The sequence below is a fragment of the Tyto alba genome, unplaced genomic scaffold (genome assembly GCF_018691265.1).
Source record: "Tyto alba isolate M040663 unplaced genomic scaffold, T.alba_DEE_v4.0 Super-Scaffold_14, whole genome shotgun sequence".
In the NCBI taxonomy this organism is placed as follows: domain Eukaryota; kingdom Metazoa; phylum Chordata; class Aves; order Strigiformes; family Tytonidae; genus Tyto; species Tyto alba.
This window is the reverse complement of record NW_024881276.1, coordinates 15914084-15940630: the sequence shown is the minus strand read 5'-3', so window position 1 is coordinate 15940630 and position 26547 is coordinate 15914084. Positions and strand designations below refer to the sequence as shown.

The following is a 26547-nucleotide window of genomic DNA, read 5'->3' as shown; positions in this document are numbered from 1 at the left end:
TTCTTCTCTGGACCTAACTGCTGGGTTAGGCCACTTTCTCGTCTACCGTTGTCCCATCCATTTTTTTAAGTGAGCATTGCTTCTCCTACCTAAACCCTAAAATACCCATGGTTTTGTCATGGAGGCCTTCATTGTTTCAAGTGGGATAAACATCACTGTCGGTCATATCATGCCACACATTCAAGGTACAGCACTTGCCCCTGGATAACTTCCAGCAGGCTGCAGAGCACTGCTGGGCTGGGGATCTCGGCCTGGGAATCCCAGCGTTAGGGTTTGCCTGCGTGTGTCTGTACTAAAAGGGCCTGTAAGTGATGCAAGGTCTTAGTTTAACTGAATGGCAGAGATACCATAGGAGGAAATACCAGAGAGTAAGTACAAAGCCTTGTGAAATGATTTGCCTTTTTTTTTTGGTTTGTTTTTTTAATATTAGTCATTTATGTCCCTTGGGATCAAGAGTTTGACTCTGGTCCCACGTGTGGGCAGCTCCTTGAAGGACCTGTGTACACCTTGGGAATTACCAGTCCTCACCCTGAAAGAAACAAACAGGCATTTCAATACACTTTGTTCAGGAAGACAATTCCAGACAGTGTCTTTCATACAAGGAAACAATGGCAATTTTTGAAGACAGTGCTGCAAATAAAGCATAACCAAATACACATCGAAACTTACTTGAAAACAAACTTCAAAACCTACTGCTTGGTCTCATCTTTCCCTTGAACATGCTGAGAGCTTCTTTTCCTCGTATTTCACATCTCTGTCATCGAACACAGGCCTCAGTGGGAACATCTGGGAAATTATTACAGGGACCTGTGTACCAGTATCTTATTTTCAAAACAGGCTGAAGTCCTTAGGGTTAGAGCAGCTAAAGGAGTGGAGGGCAATGAAATGTATGTTTCCATTGCAATATCCACCTCCTCGTGCTTTGAGTCTAACATGAGATTGAGCCTGAATCAGGAATACAGGCTCTTCTGCAACACACAGGGAAAGTCAGGCACAACTTAAGGAACCTTAAAAAAACAGACAAGCAGAAAACCACCTGAATTAGCCAAGGTGAACTACAGGGGAGGAGAGGGAGTAGACAGGTAGGTCGTTGGTTTGGCCTGTGCCTGTGGGGACGTTGGTGTGTAGAGGGCCAAGCAAGAATTGAGGAGCAATTTTAATGAATTTAAAGTGAATCTATCTTCAAGATGACGTAAAGAAGCAGATGGGTGCTTTTTGCTGTGTCTGCTGTGTCCTTGGCAATGCGATCCCGGGAATGCCGGGCTGTTCCCAAGGTCGTGGTTACATGACATCCGTGCTGCTGGCGGATGCCTGTTCTCAGGCAGCTCGAGCTGTGGCCAGGTCCCATTTGCCTGTGCGGGAAGAGGCGTCAGGGCCCTGTGTGGAAGTAACCAACTAGTTTTTTCTGCTTAGCATCGCCATCACAAGGACTAGCTGGAGATTTAGGACCTATCCTTTTGGCAGCTAAAACATGTCCTGCCAAGGCACTGTAAGCATCAGGGCCATTGAGGTTCACCCTGGAAATCCTAGTGCCTGCTCTGAAGCCTGGAGTTTCTTCTACTGCCATGTCTTCACATACAGACTTTTATATAGTTCAATAGGAATTAGGTATGAAATATCTTGTGGCCGCTGAATCTACAGTACTTTGGAGAATGATACTCAAGTACAATTGAAGATCACAGTTCTCACGACATTTTAGGTATCAGCTGCTTTATCCATTTTGTTTATTTTATTGATTTTTTTTAGAAGAAATGAGAGTACATTAATTATTTTTTTTTCAAATTACTCAAGTACATTTGGAAAACACTTTTTATTTTTCATTTTATTGAAGGGTAAAGGTACTTTAACTTACTGGAGCTATATAATGGTTTAAGGGGTCACTAGACAACTGGGGGGCACTAGACAATTTCCTTGTTGCTGCTGTTAAGCAATGAAATGTTAAGCACAAAATTTGAAATATTTGCAAGGAAAGTATGCATGCCTTGGATTCATACTTTTTCATCCCTGGATGCTTTACTCCCTTAGTATTTGCAAACAGTGTTTTGAGAGGTTCTGATGCAAATCTCTAGAATTATTTCAGATACTTTATTTCCATGAGCTTTCATAGATCTTCATATTTATCTTTCCTGTATCACGGAAAGGTATAGTTTTAATCAGAGAAGCTAATGATGTATTTAGGGGTTTTTACTGTGGTTAAGAAGTGTCCCATTCATCTGTCTCTCATGTGATTTTGTGACTTAGAGGGTATGCCATCTGTTTACTTCAATGTGGAAGTAAACATAAATATGTAAATAGCTGTACATTTAAGGAAACCCAAATTACTTTATTTGGCCAAATATCTTTTGGGTCCTTTACAAGTCTGGGTTTTGCTCTGTATTAGTTTTCATTTACATAAATGTTGGCTACTACATAAAAGCACAAACCCATACAAACATGCCAAATGTAGTTTGTGCTTGGGGACCTGGAGCAATCTTTGCCGCACTTAAAAATAAATAATTTCCCATAGACACCAAGAATCTGCTGTGATTTCCCTTTGCTGCATCAAAAGACATGCAATTGGCATACATTCTGAAATGCCATAGACTCTGCAAAAGCTTGTTGCAATATGAATTTGTCAGATATACAGAACCACTGATATTTTTGCAGGATTCACAAATGACACATAAACACAGGGAGAAAACATTGCATTCTATGTATTGCATTCCTTGCTTGCAAATGCATACATGCAATGCTATTTTAGAAGCAGCTTTTTATTAGAAGAATATTACGTTTCTTAAACTGTGCTGTTGTTGTTACTATGAAAGTTTGTATTATATCTTTAAAAACTAGTAGAAAACCATTTAAATAGATTATCTCTGCTCCCTCCTCAAAAACTTAACATTATAACGTAATGTAAGTATCAAATGTTGAAAGAAACCAAACGCACATGTGGATATGAAGCAGAAGAAATACAGAATTAGGAGCCAATGCTAACTACATGGGCAAGAAGTACGTGTAGAGTAGAACCACACATCCAGGATCATGCACAGACACTTAATGCAGCCAGAACTGTCTGTCCCAATATGTGCTTATACCTTTGTTTCCATGTAATCTTCTTTCCTTTCCTACACACAGACAGATGTCATAAGGTAAAGAGCTTTTGTGAAAGGCACTGGATGAATCAGGGATCTGGTAGAGAGGCCCAGTGCTCTCCCTGTGGGAAGATAGTTCTTCCCAGGATGCTTCTGCCTGCCAGCTGGGGAACTACAGAGAGTACGTGCCTCCTGTGCAGGAGGAAAAAATGTTTTCTTTTTTTCCTTCAACACAGCTCTATTTTGAATAACGGTTTATACAAAATGCTGTCTTACATCTGACATGAAATAATCGATAGATGTTAAGTATCTTTATGCAGAAGCAGAAGTAGAGATTGAATTCTGGGCCAAACTCACCCAGTAGCTTAGGTGTAATTCAGTTGATTTCAGTAGATTAACCCTTGCCTACGTTAAGTCTGAAGTTAGGTCCTTTTAGCCATACATCAGGTGTGTATAGTAATGTACAAGTAAAAAGAAATGGGTGTTGGAAATCCAAAACGTACGAACTAATGTTATCTCCAGTTTCTGGATTGATCAATAAAACACAGAGTGGCATTACAGCAGCAGTTACGCATTTTTGGTCTGTTGACCATGGCCAACCCTCATCACCACTGCAAGCACCTGCCATTCAGCTTTGAACTGCATATGCACTACGGCCAGTTTGGCTCTGCAGTCCCGTTGCAACGTCCTCGTGTTGCGATGGTGTCTGCAGGCCGCCGCCTGGTAACCGGTGCCCTGTTGAAGGAGCTGCCTACTTCTTTATCCTGAAATATTGCATATCCCTCCTCAGCGCCGGGACATCCAACAGCTTGGCTAAGTCTCTAGCCATCAGGATAGGATAGGAGGACATCAAGGCTCACAGGCTGCACACTGCCTTAGCTGCAGTTTGTGCTTTCAGTGGGTCCTACCTGGGTGGTTTCCAGCTGTGCCAGGCGAGGGGACTCCAGTGGGTAAGCTGCCAAGGGTCACATTTCTTTTCCAGCTGGTGTTCATGGAGATTGAGGTGCTTTATCGGCAGTTCTTCCACTTGAGCTCCGCTTGCCTTGGGGCCCATCCTACCTCTAGGATGCATTTTCTAAATAACATGTTCCCGTTCAGTCAAAATCCATGGCTGTCACGCTGGAATCCTGTCACTAAATTCTTTGGCCTTTTGCAAATATTAGACTAGATTATATAATAGTTGTTCCAGTTTCACGATCTATGAATCTGCACATACGTACATGACTGTGCTTCTTGAGAAGGCAGTGGAAGCTGCTTTTCTTCTGTTACATCTTCGATTTGTAATTGCATCTTGCACTTAATTGTTACTGACAATACTAATGACAGGTAAAGTATATTTGACTGAAGATAAAGCCCAGAAACAGGAACTGAGGATAAGGCAATTTGGAATGCTTGCACACAGATTTTTCTTTTTTTAAAGTTATTGTTCTTACTAGGTTAGCTTGCCCTATTTTAGTTTACGTCCACCTCCCTGAGTCAGCAGAACTGTGGGAGAACAGGCTAGTTTTTCTTTTGATACATGCGTTAATATTGGAACTGTTTGTGGAAGTTTACCTGGAGACACCCACCAGTAACACTCAATTACAACTTAATTGCTCATAAATTTACCTGTTTGGTCCAAAGTTACCAAAGGTTATACATGGGATAATATGATTTTCATTTTTCACAACGTTCATTCCCTGAACCTCTAAGAGATGACCTTGGTAGTCCTTAACATGATCTTTCCACTTGCAAAGGGTATTAATGCTTCAGAAACTCAAGAGTTTTGATAGTGTTTTTCTCTTAAATATTCCTTAAAACTGATGTCAGTGTTTCCTGCTCTGTAATTGTTGTTTGCCAACATCAGGAACAGGCTCCCAAAATAATCTTTCCTCATATGAGTAGATCTTACCTGTGTTATTTGTTCTGGTGAAAGCAGTTTTAAATACTGCCTCTGAGATAAAAGGAGATTACAGCATCAGACCTCCCATAGAATTCACATGCCTGCTTAACTGTTTCAGAAGTAGAGGTCCAGCCTGCTCTGCCAAGTTCTGCCAGTGTAGCTGTACCGGTTCAAGATCTGAAATTTTCTTAGACCTTTGATGGCAAAATCTTAGATGACAGTACAACTGTCCTCTCTACAAAGAGGACAACATTTTTGTCTATGTCATGTGGTGAGGAAGGTAGTGTAGCTGTGCAAATTAAAAAAAAAAAAAGGAAGAAAAAGAAAAAAAAAGATTAGCTCCTTCTGTTAGCATGTGGCATGCAATTACGCTGCAGGCAGAATTATAATGGCAGGTGCACTATGGCATAGATGGGTCTACATTTGCCCATTTGAAAAAATATTTCTGTCTTCCTTGCTGCTGTGTAAAAAACCCAACCCAACAACCAAACATAGAAAACAAGCAAACAGTAATTATTTCCCATTACGGGCTGTAAACAAAAGAGAGGGTGTGGAGGTGCTCATCCTTTTGACCTGTTATTTCAGTGGTATGAATCCTGTTTCTCTGGAAAGCACCAAGCCCTTTCCTTCTAATCCATCGGAAACATAAGCTATGAATGTTTATCTGCTGACTGGGAGTTAAGTTAAATGGCTACAGCAGCCTAAGAGACTATGAAGAGTGATAATAAAAAGGTTTCATCAAGACACACCTGAAAATAAGCTGTTTCTAGCTGTCATGTAGGGTTTCTTCATAACGTATCCCAGCCACAGAACCAGCTTAGGGCTGCCTACCACACTGTACTCCCTGCTTTGGGCTAGTGTCTCATTAAATGTAGTTGTGGGTTACAAAGACATTACTGGGTGCAAGTGGAGCTATGAGGCATTTGCTAGGAAGCCCCTCGTTACCTACCTTCCCTCTTTTAATGTCCTGAAGTTTATTGAGCATCATTCAGTTATTCTGCAAATTTGTGAGAATGCAAGTAAGATACTATTTAAACTTGTCATAGAATGAATGGCTTCTGATACGCAAGGGGTTACTGGATATGATGTTTTTGCATATGTTCATTTTTAGGAAGTGAATTCATTTATAATTGAATGCAGTGTCTTCATTCCCAGGAAGTAGGGCTTGCATTGCAAGAGCTTTTTAACATCTTCTGAAGTATGTATCACTCATGAGTCCTAATATTATAATGACTTCTCCATTTATGATATGTAATACGCTTTCTCTAGACACCACATATTAATAATACAGTAATGATGTGGCATTTGGACTGCTTAAATGAAAGTAAGGTCTCCCTGCTGACACCATGTGTAAGGTGATTATGTCATCAAAGATAACCGCAAAGTGTGAGCACCATGTAAATAATTTTCTATTCCTATCTGTTAAAGCTCTAGAAACTGGAAGAGTTTTCAGTTTGAACACTGTATAAACCACCTTGCAGTTAACAGAGAAGGGCAACAAAAATAGTCAGAGTTCTGGACCAGCTTCCACACAGGGAACAAATAAATGAGGTAAAGCTCTTCAGCCTAGAATATGGGACTGAGGGGAGAAGAGAGCGAGGCAGGGAATAGGTGACTATGGATGAATTTACTGAAGCATCCAGTACAAGAACATTAAATAATACAGGAAGGAGACAGGTGCTGAACAAACAAAATGAGATAATTCATAGCTGAACTCACACTTTGGCTATAGAACACCCTGCTACAGGCTGATACAGAACTCAGAAGCTTACCTTGATCCAAAATACAAGGCTAATTTGTCTTGCTTGACTAACTGCAAAATGTAAATGTCTAGAAAATAATAAAGGCACAGATGAAGGGAAAAATCTGTCAGAGAAAGACAGAAGTACATTTGCACAAAGTCTTTGTCTAACCACCAGTTTATTGGCAAAATTATAGCAAACTTTTGAAAGTATTCTAATGGATTAACCAAAATGAAAAAGCTGCTATATAAATTACTTGTTCTCCAATTTTAATTATTACTGACAAGAAACTGGAAAGAATACAAGTAATAATATACAAACCGAAAGAAGTTTGATAAATTATTTCTTATTTTTAATAATTTATTGAAATATTTTATCTTTTATATACAAACAAAATGGTCTCATTTTATTCATAAAATGATTTTTAAGATTAGTGACATTTTTTCAAGGCCAGATAAAACAAAATAGTACTGGATACTCACTGGGAAGCTATTGCTGCATTTCCCTGGATCTATCAGCACATGGTATTTATGCATTTGTCTATGTGGCTTTAATAGAATATTGCTCATTTTAATCTATTGTATTTAATGTATTTTCATATCTAATGACTGAGAGGTCATAGCATAATGGGAATATTGACAGGTCTGGTTCTAAGCCCTCAGCCATAAAGCGAGCTTTAATGGTGAGCATTTACAAAAGCTGGACTGATGGGAAGCTAAAAGAGGTTGTTCTCTATTGAGCAGAGACCAAAAGAAAAATCTTGGTGTTGCAGAGGTGTTTACATGGTTGAAAAGCACCACTGTGTTTGCCTGGGGGAAAAAAAAAAGATATCTTCCTGCAAACCAGGCCTATTTTCTTCAAATAATCTCCAAGGAAACAGCCACTGCCAAGCTAGGATCTGATTACCAGTTGCAGGCCTCAGACCATAGCCATTACTGTTTTAACATTTCTGCCTTCCTCTTTATCCCAGTGGGAGCCAGGCTGTATGGGCTTCCGTGTAACTTGACCTTGCTTGGAGATAAAAAGACAGGTTAGCACACAGTGATCGCAAAGCCAGAAGCAAAAAGACAGGATTTAGAAAATAAAGGAAGGAGCTGGCATGGTATGATTATGTGTAATGTTCTACACTGTGCAGCGTGGGGGGCCCAATGAACAGTTCCTGTCTGCAAAACCCAGAGAGAAATTTGGACTTGGTCATAGTTTCTCCATTTTTAACCTTGTCTGTGCAGAAATGCTGAGATTTTTGTCACTAAGATACTAATGATGATGATGATTTCCTGCAACATTTGAGATCATGAAAAAAAGGAAAGAAAAATGGAAGGAAAACCAAAGAAATCTACATAAAATTTTGGTGCTTTTGTTAACCAAAATGAATACTAAATCAGCAGAAGGAGCTGGATCTGAATCTTTAAGTCTTTGTTGCTGTTTTACCACTGTCTTCAGAGGTTTTCATGCAACAAGCCAGTTAGCCCAGAGGTCAGCAGCGATTAGGCATGACGTAACTTAAAGTGTCTCAGGGATGCTAAAGAAAATAAATGCTTAGTGATTAAGAGTTCAGCATCTAAAAGCTGAAAACAAGTGTAAAGAGGAAGAGAGATTCTATTACAATCAACCATGGGTGCTGAAATTGCTATGACAACTGTACATCACACAAGTGGTCACAGTCAAAACCCAACCAAGCCACAGCTGCAAGGCCACAAGGTCCCAGCTAAATCATGGTGGAAGCAAAGTAAGTGATAGATTTCCTTCTGCTTGTTTCAACCATCTCATCTCACAGAAACAAAGCAAACCATAACTCAGCTATGATTTCATAAAGATTTCAAGCCAAGAGCAGTAGGAGCATGTTTTTTCATATCAGACCATATGGCATATAATAAATATCTGAGGTTCTGATCGCTGATAACTTCCTACATAGGCATGGGCAGAAAATACAATTTCTGTAATCAAGTTTCCTGACAGATAATGCCACATCATTCTTCACACATCCTCACTCTCTCTTTTATATCTTTAGGTTATAAGCTCTTCAGAGCAAATGCCCTTGTAGTGCTCTGATCACAGTTAGAGCATTTGAATAATATTACAGTAGGTTTTAGACCAGAGAAAGAAGTTGCAGCTCAGTTAGCTCTAGTTAGACAAGATTCTGATTAAAAACCCAACAAAACAACCTATAGTCCCAGTTATCTGTGCTGATGTCAGTGGAAGCAACTGCAACTGGTGCTTGTGAAGAGGTGGCTCACTTGCAGCTTTCTAAATCCCAATCAGTTTTTCCAGCTATTGTTTGCAAGTAGGAGAACACATTTTGCATCTTGGGCCCTTGGAGTCACTGAGACCAAACCAAGGATTAAGCATCTTGGGCCATCAAACCTGACTTTGTTCTGCAAACAGAAATATTACGTACCTACACCCACCTCAAAAATGCTTGAGCTTCTCAACAGAGACAAAGAGTTAGGTTGCATGATGCATTTGAAAAGCTTTATTTTCCTCATCATTTTACCTTGTGTGAATTGTGTATGCTCAAGGGTGACCAAAAAGCAAAAATCCCCAGAGAACAAACCAGCATTAAGTCTGGTTGCAGCATCCTGCCACAGTTCAGTGGTTCTTTTTTAATTACTTGATGGAGAAAACAAATTTACTTTCTTTGTGTTTTTTTTCCTCCTTCCAGACTCTGACGGCACCTGCTCCATTTGCAGATGAAACGAGCTGTCAGTGCCAGGCCCCCCATGAGAAGCTAACCATTGCACAAGCCCGCCTGGGAACACCAGGTATGTGTAGAGAGCTGCTACATCAGCAGGACCATGGGTGCTCCCAGAGCACAGGCTCTCCCTTACGAACATCTGCCAGTGCTCACTAGTGCCTTCCACTTGGAAGCAGAAAGGCCAGCCTGGTATCTGGTGCTGTCAAGTAATGGGGAAGAAACCAGCAATTACAGGACCATTATTTTCTGTTAGAGAAACAAGAGAAAACATTTCAAGTTAGAGTTTGATGTTTCTGTGGATGGCTGCATGTTGGTTGGAAGAAAAGCTCGCCAGCCTACCTCCAGCCAGCCTGAAAATTGTGTTGTGTAGTGGCTACCGCCTGGATTCTCTTCCTGTACTGCCTCTGTATGCTGGAGAACTTCTTTCACTGGTGTTCTTGCAGATCACACCAGACTTTAAGTGGCCTTTAAGGCCATTTACCCTTTGCCCTTTGCAAAAAAACCATGCCCAGTTTCTTTATCTGGACATTTGCGATTGGGCTGGGGAAATGCGATGATTTCACATGAACTCCCAAGTACATACTTCAGACCCTCTGAATTCCAATAGATTATTTTTAAAAGCCTTGGTTTACTTATTTTACTTACTTAAAATAAGCTTCTAAAGTATGTACACTTTATAGGGGTAAGCCGCAGCTGTCCAGTCAGCTCTGCAAAGAACACTGTTCTCCCGTGGACCCTTGGATGTCCTGGCAGCAGAGACATTTCTATGTAGCACTGAAGCACAGTCCGTGGAGGTCAGAGCTCTCTTGCTCTAGTCTCCACTGTCCTTTTGCCCAGACGTGGCACAGCTGTCAGGTGTGTCATTTGGTAGAGCAAGTCCTTTTTCTGTCTGGAGGCTGCTGCTGAAGATGTCGTACGGAAAACAAGAGTTATAAGGGTGATAGCAGGAGGGTAGTGAGAAAAAGAAATGATAGGCTTGTTAGAAAGAAGAGCTTGGGGGAAATATGTGGAAGAGCTAAGCAATACATTTTTATGATAGTAAGCTGTGGAAAAAAGAAAGTCACAGATAAGAGGGGAGGAAAAGGGAGATGATAAGAAGAAATAAGACAAAAAAATGAAAAAATCCAGAAGGCAGAACTGACTAGAAAGGCAGAGAAAAAAGAACAAGACATATGGTGGATCTCCAAATGAGGCAGGAAGATGACATTTTTGCTAAATTAGAATATGGGGATGATGGATGATAATAAATAGGCTAAGCCTGAGAGAAAACAGCAGAGAGCACAGAGAAGAACAAGTAATGAGCAGGATAAAACACTGCGTGTTCACCCATGGTGCTTTTGAACATCTGAACTGGGGTAAATCTCCATATTTATCTGGTCTGGGAACAAAAATTAAGAGTAAAATTAAGTGCAACTTGTTTGGGGCCTGAAAAATCACTGTTGTGTTTCTTTCTCCACAGTTGACAGACCCGTCAGAGTGTACGCAGATGGGATATTTGACCTCTTCCACTCTGGCCATGCTAGAGCTCTTATGCAAGCCAAAACTCTATTCCCAAATAGCTACTTATTAGTAGGAGGTAAGATCAGAGTTATTTATTGCGCTGTATTTTTGCTTCTGTGCTTCAGTATCAGAGAGTTATTGCCATGCTCACACCCCCAGCTGTTTATACACTATGACTTTGAATGCTGCTTTCACTCGGGGGACTTTCTATAGGTGATTTGCCTTGAATTATGTCTTACAATTGCTTCAATTAAAGTAAAAGTCAAATTCTGCCCTCAGCAGCACGGGCACAATTCCCATTCTAGTTAAAGCAGGTGCCTGCATGACTCTGAGCTTAGAATAGCTCCATATGAATAATTTACCTTTTTCAGTTATTCTCTCAAAATTGTTCAAAGATGGAGATGAGTGAATGAGATCAACCATTCATTTATTTCTGGCTCCTCGGTCCCTCCGCCAGCCAGGCACAGACCACAGCCCCTGGCTGCCAGGTCAGTACTGTGTGTGCAGACCCAGCCTTCAACATCAGCAGAGAAGCTAAATCTGGCCCATTGTCATTGGAGACCCAAACTTAGGTCATGATTTGAACGTAGTTTTCAGCTCACAGGTGTCCCTAGGCAGGTGACTTCCTTACCAGTTTTTTTGCTATGAATATTTTCTTTTTTTTATGCCATGCAGTTGGCTAACAGCTGTTCAGCAGTTGGTACATGCCTGAGGAGTCACTGGAGGGTGGCTCTTTCCTGCCTAGCCAGTCCTCATCTCGTGAGGCCTCATAAACATGCATTTTGGTTCCAATTTCCCTGCACTGAGATATGCCTCGCATAAACATTTTGCAGCAACCTTCAGCCATTCATGCAGCAGTGATGATAAAGTAAATGTAAATGCAACCTTCAGACACCTGGTAAGATGCATTATTTTGCATCTTTGTCCCAAATCAGTTGAAAGAGGGGAAAGAAAACATAGAGGAAAAGCAAAATCTCCTTATAAACACACTTTTTGGATTTACTCTTAAGTTTATGAATTCTGGCAATTCCCATGGAGCTTCCTGGGAGGGTAAGGAGACATCCCTTTGTTATGAAGGAGACATTTAGGACTCTCTTGTTTTCCTGCTGAGCCACATAGCTTGCAGAAGAAGCTGGTGGAGGTGCAAGACTCTGAGATTTAAAAAAAAAAAAAAAATGCAAGTTATTTAGGATTTGTTGCTGCTTGTAAAGGAGTGTGGGGTGTCCCAGATCAGGGAAGGCGCTCTGGGGAAAAAGTCTGGTTCCTTTAAAATTCATGTCAGCTTCACTTTTGCCTTATTTTTGGAGTGAAGGACAAAGCAGCCAGCGCTCATCAGCACCTTTTCCCAGCAAAGCACTGTGTATTAGCATGTTTAAAAAATGGGCACCTTTCCACACCCACATACAATTTGTGCTGCAAAAGCACTGGTGTCATGAGTCTTTGTGGGCACCACAACCAACCCCTTCTGTGTCTCATTGTGAAAGACAATTATTGGGAGCTAAGATTTTTTTTCAAAATAGACGGTTATACTTTCCCAAATCAGTCATTAGAGCAGGATGACAAAATCAAAAGCAAATACAGAGATACTGTGTCTGTGCTGCACATGAACAAACAGTAATCAAAAAATAAAATCAAACATTTCTAAAAAATTCAAGCAAAAATTACTATTTTCCAATAATTTTAGTAGACCCTTTCTTCCAGGAGAGAGTGGCTTTAAGATGACATAAAGGCTGTAAGTAAATGTAAATACAACCTCAGAAAGGATCTTTCTACTGAAAATGCTTTGATCTCCATTAAATTTCTTGTCAGCAGGCATCAAAAATGACATAATAGGATAGAGTAGCATTTCACTAGCTGAAATTCAGATGTATATTATTATCTGGCTTTGAATTTTGCACAAACTCCGGGGCTATCTAAGCCTTCCTACATTTTTCCTACTTTAAAGGTCCTTAACAACCATCACAGCAAGAACATCCATTCTCAATCTCAAAAAAGACTGCATCATTGCCAGCGCCTGGCCTGTTGGTTGCAGTTTTCAAATTAGAAAGGAGCAGCAGCCGTAGGGCTGCCCTCACGTGTCCCTGCAGCACTAATAACATTGCATTTATCATTTGTCAAGTACATTTACTATTTGTCCCAGTGTCACAGACAAGTGAGATCCAGAGGTTTGACCTGTGGTGAAGGACAACCACTGTCAACCCCGCTATAAGTGGGTATCACATTATTCCATGTGGAGTGTCAATTGACTATCGTAGCTATAATATTGGACAGAGTTACAGTTGTGGGGACAGGGCACCGTGTTTTACACAACTTTATGTACATAGAAAGATAATAACCTAAGTTTTCTAATCCTCTGGTAACATCGGTGTTGCTTCCCCTCATCTTAAAACCAACGTGACAAAGTATTGGTACATCCAGAGTTAAAGATGCAGGATTTCTGGACTTTTAACTTTGCTCATTCCACTACAGCATACAGCTTCTCCCAGTCCTTTCCCTGGGGCTTCCTTTAGCGATTTCCCATTTGAACATGGCACAAGCCTTACTTCTCTTTCTATGAAACCTGCTGAACTAAAAGCTAAACTCAGAAAGAGATTCCTATAAAGTCTGCCATGACTTATTTTCCATCAGAGTTTATTTAGTGAGAAACTGCTCTGCTGTGATTTAGAGCTTTGTTAGCAAATTCATCATTTAGAGCACTGTTTACATAAGAACAAAAAGCAGGAACAGAAGGCCCGGTGAGGCTGAGGGGTCTCCATCTTTGGAAACTCAACTGGACATGGCCCTGAGCAATGTGCTGTAGCTGACCCTGCTGTGAGGAGGGGAGATAGATTAGGTAATGTCCAGTGGTGCCTTCCGATCTCAACCGTTTTGTGATACATGAAGTTAGTGAGCACTCTCTGATTGCTGACACTGCGCTTTTTGATTGTTTTTAAAGCATTGGCCATCACTCCTGAAATTGCACAGACCATTAGATCCCTACTGATAGTGGGGTTGAGTTGCCTCAACACATGTATGCTGTACCACCTGAGTTGTCCTACAGTGTCTCATTTGGGCTGTGGCTGCAGCTCCAGAAAGGGAATGATCTCTCAGAAGTCTGTGGTTTTACCTGCCAACCCTGAGCAGAAGTCTTAGATGCCCCGGAGCACCCCAAAATTAGCTAAGCTAATAACTACATGCTTAATAGAATTATCAGGAAATAATCAACTGCTGGTCATGCTAATTCTGCTGAGTGTGGAGCCATTTTGTTGATACTTCCATATTTTAGTTTGCAGTGATGATTTAACTCATAAATTCAAAGGCTTCACTGTGATGAATGAAACTGAGCGATATGAAGCCCTCAGACACTGTCGTTATGTGGATGAGGTCATCAGAGATGCACCCTGGACACTGACACCTGAATTCCTTGAAAAACATAAGGTACTTTTCTCCCCTTATCCCTCCCTTCTCCTTTGTAGGTTGACAGACAGTTGAGGATAAACAGCAAGTCTGTGAAATTCTATTAGCTGGAGCAAATTATTTAATTCAGCTAATTCCAGCCACTGGTGCCTGGCATTGCTTGCTGCCTTTGTCAGAAAATGTTATATTTGTCTTGCCTTTTTTTCTCAATACGCTGAGATGATTTCCCTAGTGGGATTTCTGAATGGCAAAATAACACTGAGGAATTACTCACAAATTGACCTTGAGGAAAGGAGATTATGAACCAGGATAGTAACTGAAGTTCAGTCAAAGTCCTGAATTAAAGACACACTTCTTATTAATGTCAACAGGTGCCGTAATTGGCCAGAAATATGTGAAAATGTCATGTGTCCTCTAAAAGGCAGGACAGAATTTCTGACATGCTATTGACTATCTTGCAATATATATGAATCTTAACAAAAGCATAAATAACTAAGATCTATTCTAGTGTCCACATCACTGGGTGATGAAAGAACAGCATGACAGTCCTAGGTATATATGTATATACACACAGCCCTAAGGAGGCAGAATCAGTAGTCCTGCCTCCCTGGTTTTGAAAGCCAAGGCTTTGCCTGTTGCCTTAGCTCTTCCAATAGCAATAAAAGCAGGAATGGGTGTGTTAGGTTTTCTACAGAATCTCACACAGAGCCAGCCAGAGCGATGTGTTAATGGCAGTGCTTCTGGACACAAGCTTTCTGTTCTTTTGTAATCGATCACACAACACAGCAGTTGTAGACCTAAATCTAGTGCAGTATTCTAGGTGATGGGTTTAGGATGAGAATGTCAAAAGTAAGTCAGCTGAAGTCGAGAAGAGAGATGATCCTCCACAATGACCCCCCACTGAACCAAAATTCAGTGATAGTGGCATGTGATTCTTCTTCTGTTCACTGGCAGATTGACTTTGTAGCCCACGATGACATCCCGTACTCCTCCGCTGGCTCGGATGATGTATACAAACACATAAAGGAGGCAGGTAAGGGCAGCTTTACATTTTTAGCACCTTCCTTTCCAGCCTCAGCTCAATTTCTTTTACTACCTTTTGACCACAACTTCACATTCTCTTACACCCTAACAATAGGTACTGCCGACTTCACCAGAAAGATTCACTTTGTGAAACCACAGACAGTGTCCTTGGATGAATTCCTGCCATAACTCCCAGGAAGCTGTTCAGATATGTCATGAAAGAGCGCCATCTGGGTTTTTAAAACAATTGTAGGGTTCTCGACTAAGAGCTCTGAACAGATGAAAATTAGTTTAGTTCCCATAGCAGCCCAGCCAGCTTCAGTTATTTGTTGATAACTGCAAACTGATGACTCCTTGACACAGCCCAGTCAGGAATATGAGCAAGCACAGACATCCTTCACGAGTCACAGGGATCCACTTCTGATTTGCTCCAGGGGTTCTTTTCACTACACTGGCAGAGGGTTTAAATCAGGACCAGAGCAATTAATTTGCCATGTCTATTTGGCAGTTTGGTTGACTACCATATTACATGGAACATTAACATGCTGAAGTCATCAGGAGTTTGTATCTCTTCAGTTCAAGGAAACTGAATTAAACCTGAGGAGATAACATTTAGCGACTGTTTGCCAGCAGCAGCTGTCCTAACACAGTGAACGGTGCGGGAGGAGGAACTGATCATGCCTTTCTTCTGCTCCCTGGAGGCACTGCTTTGAACCCTGGTGAATCCATCCTCTTTCTGGTCTACATAAACATGTGCATTGGAGGCTTAAAAAAAACTCCAGAACAAATCTGCCCCTTGGTAATTTGTTGTGTAAAGTGACCTTCTCAAGCTATACAATGACAGCAGTAGACCAGGTATTGAGCTGAGCTGAAGGAATAAGCTTTTTATAGCAGCAGTTCTTGATCTTTTTCCACTTGCAAACCTCACTGTGGTGTCAGACTCACAACCCTCCTCTGTGAACTGCTGTTCTGCAGTTTCAGAGCCAGCACCAGCTTGCTTCACTGGGCAATGGAACAAAGGTAAGGATGGGTCACCCAGGGACGTACAGCATACGTGCTAGACAGGCAGCTGTTTTGCTTTTCTTCTATAAAGTGCTGAGTGCATAGGACAACATGACAGGAGCCCTTGGTGTCACTGCATTGTTACCAGACTGAGCTGGAGAGTGCTCAAACCTGGCACATCCTTCTCTGCTGTTGTTGGGCACAGGTGTGCAGTGCACATGCATCCTGACGAGAAATTCAAACTTTGCAGAATAGAGTATGGACTTACGGCTTCAGGGACTTGTGTCTGTCACTGTGAGATGCTGGAGAAGTGTCTTCAGTCTTGTATGGCTGAATTTTGTTACATATAAACTGGGAATAATGTTTTGTTATTTGTGAAGAATTTTGAGAGCTAGTGCTGTGATAGTCCAGAATAGTATTATTACAACAGTGAATTTCCCCCTCCTACTAGGGGGTTTTGTTTTAACTAGACTAATGCTGCAGATGCATTTGTGCATTTTCCTTAGTTTCAGTACTCCCGTTTTCCCACATCGGGTTGTTGGGGAGCAGAGAAGCAAGTGGGAATGGTGGAGCCCCTTGTGTAGATTCCCATGGGCTCCGATTTCCCCACTCCCTTCAGTGGGTGGGAAGGCAGATGGACAACAGTGAGCTGGGTAACAGTGTGCTGACTAAACCTCTGCATATCTGTGAACAGTTAATTTGGAAAGTGTGAATCGGTCCACAAGTGAGGCGTATGAAAACAAAACTGGTGACTAAAGGTAATGTTCTCATACATTGGTTTGTGCATCTACTTGAAAACAATTCTGCTTTTGGCTTAGCAAGGGTAGGGTTTGGATTTTGTTCATGTATTCTTGTAGCTCCTACCTATAAAAGCTTCTGGCTCAAAGTGGGTTTCACAGCTTCCAAAACTAGTTCCCTGAGTGACTGCTGCAAGCCTGAAAAGCACAATCAGGGAAACCTCTCTGCTTGTGATTAAAAGAATCTGTTTGTTAGCAGAGTATTAGAGATCAGAAGGAGAAAATACCACAGCATTTGGTCACAAGAGACTGCTGAGCTTCTTGATTCCTTCTCCAGATCTTTTTCTAATCCCATGAAATTAGCTAGCAATGCCTGCCTACTTCAGCTAGCAATGCCTGCTTACTTCAAGGTGTGGGGATAAATTTTGCCGGTAGCTATAGCGCCCTTTCAAGACAAAGCACTTCTTTTTTTGCAAAACCATTTCCAGTCTTATCTTACAGCTCACTCTCATCAGCAGCTTGATGTTGCAATTATGTATAAGTGATAGTAGTAACCTTTTGTAGCCCTAAATAACTACTAAACCAAGGTGTGGTAGTACTCTGCTATTCCTGCCTTTATGACTTGCATTAACAGTTCAAGTAATAGTGTCTTGATGAGGAGCAATTTAAAAATACCTCAGCTGTGTTGAAAATACAAGCAGTATTAATAAATGGCCAGTTTTCTTGGGGACTGATCTGTTGGAGCTGGGAGAGCGGTTAGGCAGCCACTGACATGGCCAGGCTGACATGAAACAGGGGCTATGGAGACTGATCCCCTCAGTCCCCACGGTATATCCATGTTCGTTCACACTACCATTGCACTTCACCTTCCTCTTACAAGCTACTGGCACCTCCCAGGTGTTTTCCAGTTACCGTAACCCATCTTTTACCTGAAGGTGCTTCCTGGCTTTGGCCAAGGCCAGAGGCTGGTCTGTTTTACTCAACAGAACAAAGACCATCAGATGGTGCAGCACAGGAGTGTAGGGGAGAGTGAAAATACACAGGAGAGCAGCAAATGGCCTTTCAGTAGTGGGAGCAGAAGCCAAACCTCCACTCCTTTATATAACAGGAAATATGGGCTGTGATTATGGAAAGAACTGCTCAGTGAATTGCCACAACCATGAGGTTTAGCCTTCCTGGCTCAGGAGCCCCTGCCAGTCTAATAACTTCCACATCACCACTGACACTGTGAAGAGGTCAAGTGTTAGCCTTTCTGAAGAGTTGAGGAAGAACGAATGGTATAGCAACCTAGTGCCTTCCCTAAGCTCACACAGGAATAACGAGAAGGAACTAGGAATAAGACAGGCAGAATCGTAAGTCTCTTACCTTTGGTCAGGCATTTTTGTGTTCATCCTCAGCTACCTGCCGCAGTGCCTGGTCCTGCCATGCTTTCTCAGCGGGCTTTCTTTTCCCACTTTGCTCAGGAATGTTTGTACCAACGCAGAGAACCGAAGGTATCTCCACATCGGATATCATCACAAGGATCGTCCGGGACTACGACGTGTATGCCCGGCGCAACCTCCAACGAGGATACACCGCCAAAGAGCTGAATGTTAGTTTTATAAATGTAAGTACACCACTCTGCATTTGCTTCTGAAACACTCTTTCCTAGGACCCTGAATGTAGAGTAAAGGTTAAGAAAGGATATCTTCCTCCAGCTGCTTTTAAAATAGCTGGGAAGAACTTAATTTAAAAGAAACTGGTAATCTGAGGGCAGTTTTAATTGCTCCTATTAATTAGCAGCTTCATTTCCATCTTACGCTTTCACATTTGTAACAAAGCTGCTGCTCCCCCTTCCTCCTTGAGCTGTAGGTGGCTTCATGACACCCTAGGAAGGAGCCCACCCCCCAGCCACAGCCACCACCCAAGACATGATTTCTTCCTTTACCCCCATTGTGAGAAGGCAGCACTGAGAGCAAAAATGCTGATTTCCAAACTTTCTCTGCAATACAACAGGATAAAACCAAAAAACCTCACCAACCGCTGAGCAGTGAGATTACTAGAGGAAGCTAAAATTGTTTTTAAAAGACCGGAAAGCGTGTTAGGAAGCTGGTACATAAATGATGCTGAAGAGATCAGAAGCCACAATAGGTAGGGCAAGAGCACCATTTGAAGGGGTGGCTCAAATTCTTCATCTTCCACGTACAGAACTGCACCTTATCCTCCAGTGAGGAGTAAACACTTAACAGAAATGAAAGCTTAATTAATTTTCTGTTTCAAGTCTTAACTTAAGGCCTGAAGATAACCTACATAACTGAAATCTTCCTTGTGATTGGGCTGGCTCATGGCAGCACTTCCCACCTCCTTCTCTGAAGGTGGGAAAGCCCCTTGTGAAAGACTGAATTGTGTCATTTCACAAGGGTTTTCTATACTTCTAATTTTGAAGTCTGGCAGATAAACCAGGGTGCAGATCATGGGGCAAAAATAATTATTGCACTGCTTTTTTTTTCAGTCTTCTACACTTCTAAAAAATCCTGCTTGTAAGTACTCCTCCCAGAAGAATCACTATTGCAAATATCCATTAAATTAAGGCATGCTGGATGCCTTGGGGGGTTCTCAAATTTAGCCTTTAGCGGCTCTGAGGTTAAGATACTGTTGCATAAGGTATGCTTCTCTCAGTCTCAGGCACTGATGTATCCTGAAGTCCCTCCTGGCCTTTGGTTATTTAGCATATAGTAATTTAAATGCAGAAACACTAATTTGCATCAGAGACTATTTGTGTGCTTCAAAATTAAAAACACAGGATTTCACCAAGGCAGAAGAGCGCTGGTTTCCTTGTGAAGGGAAGGGTTGATCACCTAAATAGGTTCTAAACGAGTTTGGTCTCTTCTGATCTTGACGATGTTATTTGGCCTTGTGGCCTGCAGAGATGGTTCTTCTGGTGATTCATGAGTTAGAATAAAACCCACCTTAGCACTAAACAGTATTTGTTTTAAAGGTAAATTCAAGAGCTCATTAAGTTAAGTTGACAGGAAATGAAAAGCCTGTGGTGACCTGTGCTTCTACAGAGACTGTTACACCTTCAAGGGCCCCGCATTAGCTGGGTGCACTGTACGTTTGCAGAGCACAGAAGCATTTTAAGACAAAAGCCTTCTAACCCTGAAGTATTTTAGAAGTTTGGCCCAACAAGAGATCCCTAACATTATCTTCTCTGTCCCTCTCTTCCTGTGTGACTTAGCAATTAGGAGTTTGCTCTCTTTTCTATAGAGTTTGCTGGCCGCAAGCCACGGGCCTACGCACATCTTTGTTGCAACCAGAAGCTCCTTCATTAGCCAGGCTCGGAGGTGAAGAGAGTTTTCCTTCTGCTCTGCAGAAATCCAACCAAAGAGACATTTTGGTCCAAGTTAACATCCAGGCTGGCAAGTCAGCAGTGGGCTGTGTTTGCTAGGAAACCCAGGGAGATTTGCCTTTAGCTTACTGCTAAGTTTGAGCTGTTAATTTCTCACTTGTATCCTTCACAAGATCCATAAAATTTTCAAAGTACATTCGGTTTGAAAATACGGAAAGATTCATGTAATGGATTAAACACAGTAATCACACAGGGCAGCCTTTTCAATATGTACCTTCTGCACTTCATTCCACAAATGTTAAATTTGCATTTATAAAAATAACATGGGAGTAGTTAACCAAGGCCATATGTATCAGGACACATTAATGCAATTTGTATCTTCTTAACTGTCAGTGGCTAATTATTTCCAAGTTCCTATATATTAATCTCTGTACACACTTTTAAAACAGGAGAAGAAATACCGCTTTCAAAACCAAGTGGACAAAATGAAAGAAAAAGTCAAGAATGTGGAGGAAAAATCAAAAGAATTTGTTTACAAGGTGGAAGAGAAGAGCCATGACCTCATTCAGAAATGGGAAGAAAAGTCCAGGGAATTTATTGGCAACTTTTTAGAGCTGTTTGGACCTGACGGAGCCTGGGTAGGTATTCTGCCATCCCAGGAAGTCTGAGTGGTTTTTATTTTTCCTCTGTAACACAGATCAAGAGGAGATTCTTTTGCTGCAGTCTTTGTTTTGAAAGCCAGCACAGCAGGATAGCACCAAATCTGCTTGCTGAACCAATAACACATGCCAATACTGCAGCGGGAGGATTTGCCACTTCTGGCTGTTGCTTCTTTAGGATTCCTGTCTTTTGTGAAGGTGTGATGCTGAATGTGATACTGCATTCAGTAGAGATGCGTAACAGCAACACATGAGCAAACAGGCTAATACAGTCTGTTCTCCCCATTAGCACTAGATGGGACCACACAGACATCGGGGAGGAATTACACGCTGGAGGTGGTGAGGGAAACAGGACCATTGAAAAGTTTTTCAATAGTTCTCTTCCTGCTCTGTACTCAGCAGCAGCAGAAGACAACTTTCTAACTTTAAAAACTACTGATTTAAAGTTCCAGGAAATGGTCTTACCTGGTGTGTGGCCAGGCTCATCTAACTGACTGCAGGGAAGGCTCAGGCGGAACTGAAGCACTTTGAGAGCTCTTGCTACATGCTGGCTCCACAGAGTCCGTTTACTAAAGGTCCCCAGGTGCCTTGGAAAGGCTTTTGAGAGTCTGCAACAGCATCCTTCTGGGGAGAAACCCCAGGGCCTTACCTGCTCAAACCAAGGTCATGCACTGAGTGCTGAATTGCTGATGCTTGAGAGCCCCAGAAGAGTCCTATTGCCCATCTTCCAGTTCTACTGGATTGAGAAACTGATTTCTTGTACTACTTCCCTTTGCTACATTGAAACCAGTAGCAAAGTTTAATTTGAATGGAGAATTTATAATTTGTTTGAACAGACCTTAGATCTTCCTACTGGGAGTCTGTCTGTTTCCAACAAGCTCTGCACAGCTCTGTTCTGGTGGAAGCCCAGGCCCCAGCCAGACCCTCCAGTACCCACGTCATCTCAGACATGCTGCTCTAGTTGCAAGCTCCGAGTGAAGCTTTTGCTCAGTTCAAGGAAATGCGAGCAAGCACGGAGGAGAGCAGCAAGCAGTGCAGAGTGAGCTGAGGGGAGCAGAGTAAGAGCTAGACAAATAATCCTGCGGAACAGCAGGATGCTTCAGAGGTACATTTTCAGACAGTGGCACACAGACAGGCAGTTCCCTCCTCACTTGAGAGCAAATCCTTTGCAAGAGGCTTGTGCAAAGCTTTTAACTGCTCACGGATTAGAGTTGGAGACAAAATGTAAATAGAGGCAGCAAGCCAGAAAAAACAAGAAGAAGAACAACAACAACAAAAAAGGAATTAAAAAAAAAAATACGTTTAGGACTAGCCTGAATCAGATACTGTTGGAATATTTTCAAAGAGGCAACACACGTGTCATGTTCTCTCAGGTCACTCTTACCAGTTCATACCTAAGCAACTTCCCATTGTGAAAGGTACTTTCTGTTGAAAGGATCTCAGCAGAGTTTTTGTTCACAAACCGTGAGGAAGTCACAGATCCCCGGTGAATTAAGCAGCCCACATCACAGCTGTGTCACAACTCAGTGCCACCAAAGCACGTAGTACCTGCTTCTCCCTGTAGTTCTCACCTTTTCTCTGTCATAGCTTGCTGTGTCCATTGCCACTCAGCTGAGAAAAGCCTAAGATTAGTCTGAGAAGGCTTCAGAACAGAGACTGCAGCTTTATAATCTCCTGTGTCTGTCCCACGCAAAGGCAGGTGCTCTCAATAACACCCATCCCAGCCATATAAACAAATAGCTGATTTAGCAATTTGTTCATTGACAGTATCCCCTTCCTTGGGGAGGGGAAGAGGGTAACTGATCAAAAGCCCAGGTTTACCTGCATTGACCACATCCACATGAAGCTTCCTCTGTAAGTTATTCTCCAGAGAGCTTGGCCAGCGTTCCCCAGGTGAGATGGTCCTGTGGCCGTAGGTGCCGAATAAAACAAACTAATGCTGACAGAACAGGTGAAACCCATGGGAGGTGAGATGAGTTTGGCTGTGCAGAGAGAGGAAAAGAATTTGAAAGCCTTGATCCCATTGCCTGGCTCTACCCACTCAACATTGCACAGTGATGGCATTTTTAAAAACCCTTTGCTGATAGGACATTTTACCAAATTTGATTAGAGAAGAGCTGCTCTGCAGAGGTCCTGTTTCCCGAGTTAGTGTTTGACCACAAAGCAGGAAATCTGGTGCAGTCACAGAGACCTTTGCTAAGAACAAGAGGAGTGAAATCTCCTCACTGTGTTACTGGAAAAGCATCAGTGACAGCGAGCTGAGAGGTGGTGTGGCTTTTTTAAAATCAGCTTGAGCCTTGGCAACAGGAAAGACTTTTAAAATAATGATAACTTGCTATTAGCGTCAAAACTGTTATTAACATTAATTTGCCTTATCACTGTTAGTTAGATGTTGCTTTTAATGTTGACATTAAAAGTACAGGAATCGTTATGGGCACGCTGGATTCCTAGATTAGTAATTTGTATGCCATTAATATGCTATTATTATTTCACAAATAATTATTATAATATACTTTATGCTAGCGTCAATTTTCTGAAAGTAAGGGCCACATAACCCACCAAAAAATGCCCATTTGTGAAAAAGGTCAAAATGTCAGTTTTCAAATGTCAAGATGTCTGTAATTCCCTGGCAGTTTTGCCCACCTGTGCAATCCCCTGTATGTATTTTTTCCGCGAGAGAGTCACAGAGGGGTCAGGAACAACGATTAACGCGGCGTGAAACTTTTGTTCTGGTGTGAGAGAGGACCACCACGCAGCCTGGCCCGGGGGCCCTGACGGCAGAGATGCCTCTCCGCGGATCAGCGGGGTTCATTCCACCTCCCCTCAGACACGTACGAGCAGGCAGCTGCGCTTCAGGTCAGCGGAGAGAAAGCAAAGCTCACAGCGCAGGGTTTCCGTGCCAGGCTCCCTCAGGAGTGTCCCGTCAGACCAGGCGTCCCCTCAAAGGGCCGCCAGCTTCCCTCTGCTCAGTGCACAGAGGGAGTCGGGGATGGTTGCACTGGGAAACGGCTCCATCACCTCAGACATCAGCAGGGGCTCAGATAAATCCTTACAGGTTGTAGCCAGGACCCAGGGACAGCGTTTAGGCCGCGCCGCGCGTCCGCAGCCTGGACCTGAGCACGGCCTGGAAAGAGCAGCTCAAAAGCAGCAGTCCTCCACAACACCCAGCTGGCCCTTGCTTTGTAAAGCAAAGGAGTATCAACATGCAGGCAATACAATTCAGAAATGGGCAAAATATTTTTGCCCGGTAGCAAGTTTGCCAGAAGCAAAGCATTGTCTCCCTAAGGTGGTTGGGTGTGCCTGAACTTGCTTGAACCAAAGCTTTGAAATCATTTTCCCACCTCTGGTAAAGGTCCAGAGCGCACCCAGCCTTGTCTAACCCTCTGGCACTTGCAGGAAGCTATTAGGGCTTGTTCTACTTCTTCAGCATCTGGCAGCCAGAGGAGCAACCCCTGTCAGGAGGACCTGGCCTGCGACAGGCGTGACTTACTGGCAGCAACCTGGCAGTTAAGGCACTAACGCAGGAGGCGGTGGGGACCAGCCGGGCACTTCCCCTGCTGAAGGTGGGAGCGCACCAGCCTGCTCAGACAACAGGCTCTTGGCTGAAGCAGGGACTGGGAAGGGGGTGGTCTCCAGCCTGGCTGAGGGCCTTAGCAGGAAGGTGGGATTCTCCTTTCCATCCCCGGCCTCTGGGGCCCAAGGTAGAGTCAGATACCCCCTCCCCAGATGGGGACACCAGCCAAGCTGGGCCACCGCCATCTCCCTCGGCGCTGGTACCACTCCACCATGAAGCACCACAACGTCCCTCAGCTTTGTGAAGTGGCCAGGAAAAAGATACTTGATATCAAACATAATTTTTTTTTTTTTGTTGGGGGTTATCTTCGGTGAGAGGATGAAACAGACTAAGTCAAGCCAACAAACCCACAATTTCTGTGATCTGAAGGGAAATTTTGCACTCCTACTACTCAATTGCAGCAGGCTCCAGGGCTTTGCCAGCCCTGGTGACATCCTCACAGCTCTTGGCAGCCCAAACCCTCCCCCAGCCAAATGCTTCCTGGCACCATTTATCAGTAGCAACCACCATCTGCTACCTATTGAGATTTTAGGGAGTCTTGACTATTCTGGATGTAGCAGTAGTGCAGGGGTAGGTTACACGCCGCGAGTCTCTGTGCAAGAGCACGGCTAAGCGCAGCTTCAGGAGGGAACTGTTCTGTCATTCCACACTGCAGCAACATTTAGGCTCTAAAACTAAGTTAATAAAGTCCAGTGCAATAAAGCTTGGATGAGGGAGCTTACAGAGGAACGGTTAATTTTGGTATTTGAGCTCAGTCGTTAACCCCCAGGGTTAGGGAACACCAGAAATCCGATAGGGAAACCTCACGTCTGCCCCTCCGCTGGTGGGGAACGCCGAGTTGTAGAGAGGGGGAGGAAGAGCAAGATGGGCAGCCACAGGCTCCTTGGCTGGGAGGAAGATCTTCACAGAGCAGACTCACTGCAGGGGGAACGGGAGGAGGAATAAAACAAAAACTGAAGGTGAGACAGTCTGCGGACTGCCACAGCCCAAGCAGGCAAACCCAGAATACATTCTGCAGAGGTGTTTTTGCTCTCAGACCTGAGCGACGACTTAACTTTGTCCGGGCTGGCTCTTCTGTTTCAGCCAAGCATCGCCTGCGAACCAACTCCCAGTACTTCAGCCAAGGTTGAGGCTTCTCGTTCCCCATCCCCGGGAGGAGCAGCGAGGCAGTCGCATTTGGCGTTTTCCACGTGAAACCTGCAGCAGCCACGCAGTACGCGCCAGCTCTCCTGTAACCCAGCCCGGCAGCCTAACGCAGGGCCACGTAGGCACTAACAAGTAGCGGCGTTTGCCTTGAGTGTAGCAGACTGCTTGGCTGAAAAGGTGGTCTCCTCCACCCCACCAGCTCTGGCAGGCCTCCACTCAGCTTTACAAAGCAAAAATGACAATAAAGCCCAAAGCAGAACATGGAGCCCGCATGTGTTTCTCTTTTCAACAAAGACACCTGCGTTCTGACATGCCCACCCCCCGTTTAAGGGTTTGGGTGGTGCCTGCTCCAGGTAGCTGGGGAAGCGGCTGCCAGTATTTGGCAGGCACGGGGCTGCCTCCCTTGAGAAGGGAAGGAGGAAGGAAGGCTGGGCCAGCCCGGAAGCTCGGCAGGAGCCGGGCAGTCCACCCCAGCACACTAAAAAGAAAAGGTCCTGGGAACAAGGAACAGCGGGAGTTGAGGCAGAAAACTGACTTTCTGACACGCAGGGTGTGACCAACACATACAAAAAAATCCGAAGGGAGTTCCCCCTGGCTGGCTTAGGACAATGCACAGAGTATTCTCACACTAGGGGTGACTGATCTAAGAGAAAACCTTGCCCTGTAGCAAACGGGTTATTACGAGCACAGCCGAAGAGGCAGAGGCTGAGTGGGGCCAATCTGGCTGCGCTCCAGAGCGGCTCTGGCCTCTGCCTCCTGCTCTCTCCCAGGCGAGAAGTGGGGTGCAGCACA

General features: G+C 43.3%; 1 protein-coding gene across 8 annotated transcripts in view; it reads left to right on the top strand.

Annotated features, from left to right (window-relative positions):
- PCYT1B (phosphate cytidylyltransferase 1B, choline) overlaps positions 1-26547 on the top strand; it is a 60971-nt gene that overhangs the window by 20423 nt on the left and 14001 nt on the right. For 7 of the 8 annotated variants that reach the window (XR_006164929.1, XM_033010101.2, XM_033010099.2 and 4 more), the window contains 6 exons: positions 9358-9457; positions 10850-10966; positions 14156-14307; positions 15241-15319; positions 18512-18654; positions 20826-21014. Coding sequence is in view for 7 of the 8 variants with exons in the window: in XM_033010101.2 (XP_032865992.2) it covers positions 9358-9457; positions 10850-10966; positions 14156-14307; positions 15241-15319; positions 18512-18654; positions 20826-21014 (780 nt within the window). In the remaining variant the exon portion in view is untranslated. Of the gene's footprint in view, positions 1-9357; positions 9458-10849; positions 10967-14155; positions 14308-15240; positions 15320-18511; positions 18655-20825; positions 21015-25692; positions 26021-26547 lie in introns of those variants that run through there. The other variant, XM_042788591.1, reaches the window with a different exon arrangement.